The sequence below is a fragment of the Mesitornis unicolor genome, unplaced genomic scaffold, assembly GCF_000695765.1.
Source record: "Mesitornis unicolor isolate BGI_N332 unplaced genomic scaffold, ASM69576v1 scaffold33404, whole genome shotgun sequence".
NCBI lineage: Eukaryota > Metazoa > Chordata > Aves > Mesitornithiformes > Mesitornithidae > Mesitornis > Mesitornis unicolor.
Window position 1 is genome coordinate 1 of NW_010182661.1, and position 2,990 is coordinate 2,990.

The following is a 2,990-nucleotide window of genomic DNA, read 5'->3' on the forward strand; positions in this document are numbered from 1 at the left end:
ATTCGGCCCCGACGCCCCGGCGGGGCCCAGGGCCCTGCAGCATCCTTTGAGGAGAGGAGGGTGGAAAACCAGTCCGGTGCTGGGGTTACTGGGGACGCTGGCACCGTGGGGACTGATTGGAAACGACCGACCCCCCGTTTCCCTCCCTTCTGCTGGTCTCCTTCTGCGGGTGTATCCCTCAATGCCGGGAGGGATCCCACGGGTACCCGGGGCATCTGCAGCTGGGTTGGGTTGGGTCAGGGAAGCCAGTGGGGCTTTTAAAAAGTCTCTGACTTTGGAGTCAGCTCTTGCTGATGTAAGGGAAGCCCCTGTTGCTCCTGTCCCAGGTAGGGGCTAGGGCAGCGTCGCAGCACATCTTTGAAAATCCCTGTGGAAAATGAGTGCTCGTTACTCCCGAGAGTGACCCAGAGGAGGAAGTTTGTGTATTAAATTATGTTTTCAGTTAATAGTGTCACATAGAGACACAGAAATGATTTTTGGAGGTTGATGCTGAGCGGTTGGTACAAAGGCCTTAGGAACCGCAGATCTAGAGGAAAGATCCCTTTTCTACTAGAGGCGCTGCCATGAAATTGAAAAAGGCCACAGGAAAACTGCATTGAACAGGAGTGAGCCCCCTTGCCCCTGGATAATAAAGCACAAGTGCAGAGGCGGCTTCAAAAACACGAGGGGGTTGGTTCCCTTTGGGACGGTGAGGCTCTCACCAAGGCCGCTTTGGTTTCCTCCCCGCTTTCATGCACTCGTATAACGTTCGGTGTAAATTGAACGTGAGCTCACGCAGTGGAAAGCTGCGCTGTGCCGAGGGGCTGCTTTTCTCTCCCGTGTCCCAGGGTGGCTCCTCTGGAGCAAGGTCCCAGAGTTGTCTGCAGGAAATGGACCTTGCCACGTCCTTGGTCAGACCCACAGCCGCACCTGCAGGGTTGTCTCGACTGGCAGCTCCTCTTGTGCGCTGTGTGAACGTCAACAGCTCTGTACCAGGGGCTATGTAAATGTGATTTCTTGAGAACATACCCAATAGTGACATAAATAAGGTTATTTTTGCATTTTTTGCAGAATTCCGTGTTCTCTCCCAGCCCTGTTCTCTCCAGCTGCCCTCCAAGGTTGTGTCCTTTATCCTTTGGCGAAGGAGTTGAGTTTGACCCTTTACCATCAAAGGAAATAAGGTAAATATTGTGTTACAGTCATCTAGTTTCAATGGAGTTAGCACGTAAAGGGGTAGTTAGGCCTTATCAGTGCCTGTGAGTCAAGTTAATTTATTTGCAGAGCTATTGTTCCATGCAGCTGTACATTCCTGGACCTGGACATTTGCACAGACTGAAGGAGTGTTCAGCCTCTTTTAATCCCATACCTTTTTTTCCAGGAAGACTTTCCTATATTTTACTCTCCTGCTTTTACTTGATTGCTCTGCTCCAAAAAGTTGCCTTTCAAGTGATTAACCAGAAGGTAATCGTCAAGGAAGATCTTCAAAGCAGCCATCTTTCTGGGAGTGTTTTACTAGGGGAAAGGAATTTTGCTTGCTCTCTCTTATTTGGTTTGTAATAAGTACTTTCTGTCAGCTGGTGCTGGTTGTGTGAATTAAAAGAAAAGTCCACATTCAGAGAGTGCATAATTATATTTCTTAATGTGCTGCATCACTTTGCAGCCTGTGAGTTACTCCTTTGAACATCATGATTTGCAGTACTGAGAAATGAAATCCCAAATTATTACTGTGCAAGCAGAGGTAAACGGTTATGATCCAACGGGAGCCTCAAGCAGGGGAGGGCTGAAAGCGTGGCTTGCCCTGGTGTGGGGAAGTAGCCCATCCCACGGCTGCAATTGAAGGCAGAAAAGCTAACACAGAGGTGTCGCAGCGTGAGGGAGATGAAAACTTCTCTTGCAGTCCAGGCACAGAGGATTTTCTTCCCAGCAGAGTTTGATGTGCAAATTGTAGTGTTTTCCTGCCAGCTGAGTCTTCAGTAGTGCTCCATGCCGGGGGCGATAGCAGAGAGCTCCTCTGTGACCCTTAGCAGAGGAGAACTGGGAAAATAATGTGTGCTTCCATGGGCTTGGTACTCCGAGGAATTGGGATGCTCAAAGCCTGAATGTGGATCTAGGCCTCTGGGCTTAGGCACTGGGGTTCGAAGGGGGTTCTTAGCTTCGTACTGCTCGGGCCTGAAAGGATGGAGATGAGAGTTGAGAAGAGGTGTGGTAGTGCTGGCAGCTGGACGCAACGATGACAGTGCTGGGTGTGCTGCTAACGTGGGGCCTTTTCCCCTTCCCATAAATGAGTAAGATGCCAGCAGGCAGCGTCTGCGTGATGTGGCTGTTCCTTTGCTGAGGTGGCCAGTGCGGGGCTGAGGAGCCACCCTGGCACCCGGCAGCTCAGCTTTCCACAAAACGCGGTCTGCTGTTCCAGAGCAGAGCTCACACCTGTCTCTCGTATTTCAGGTACACGTCCTCCGTTAAATACGACTCGGAGAAGCACTTCATCGATGACGTCTATATGCCAGTGGGCTTAAGCGTTTCCTCGTGCAGCCAGACGGTCATCTGCGTCCCAAACTGCACGTGGCGCAGTTACAAAGCAGAGGTCCACTTCTTGCCCCGCAACAAGCCCCAGCGTTTCACCAGCACCACCATCGTCTACCCAAAGCACGCCAAGACTGTGTACACCACCACGCTGGATTACAACTGTCGTAAGACCGTGCGGCGGTTCCTCTCCAGCATAGAGCTGGAAACGTCGGAATGCCTCGGGAACGACTGCGTCCTGGACGGCTGCTGACTGACGGCCGTCTCTCGTGCTCCGATCCATCCCGGCCCCGTCTACCGTACTGTGCTCACTCTCCATTAGCTAAAGCGGGTGCAGACCCTAACTTTCCGGTCAGGCTAAGGGAACCTTAGCTGTCGCCACCTCTTTCTCAGCTCTTAATTCCTGCTTTAGGCATCAGAATGGCCTGAACGCAGTTTTCTGTGGGAATGTAACTTAGTAAGGAGCTTGTTTCTTTGCCTCTAAAGTC

At 51.4% G+C, this 2,990-nt stretch overlaps 1 protein-coding gene across 1 annotated transcript; it reads left to right on the plus strand.

Annotated features, from left to right (window-relative positions):
- Positions 1-1,050: 1,050 nt before the first annotated feature.
- FAM101B (family with sequence similarity 101, member B) lies at positions 1,051-2,755 on the plus strand (the record flags this gene model as incomplete). Its single annotated transcript, XM_010183859.1, has 2 exons — positions 1,051-1,160; positions 2,425-2,755. Coding segments are annotated over 2 exons (441 nt in total), but the record flags the coding sequence as incomplete, so codon positions are not given.
- Positions 2,756-2,990: the final 235 nt, after the last annotated feature.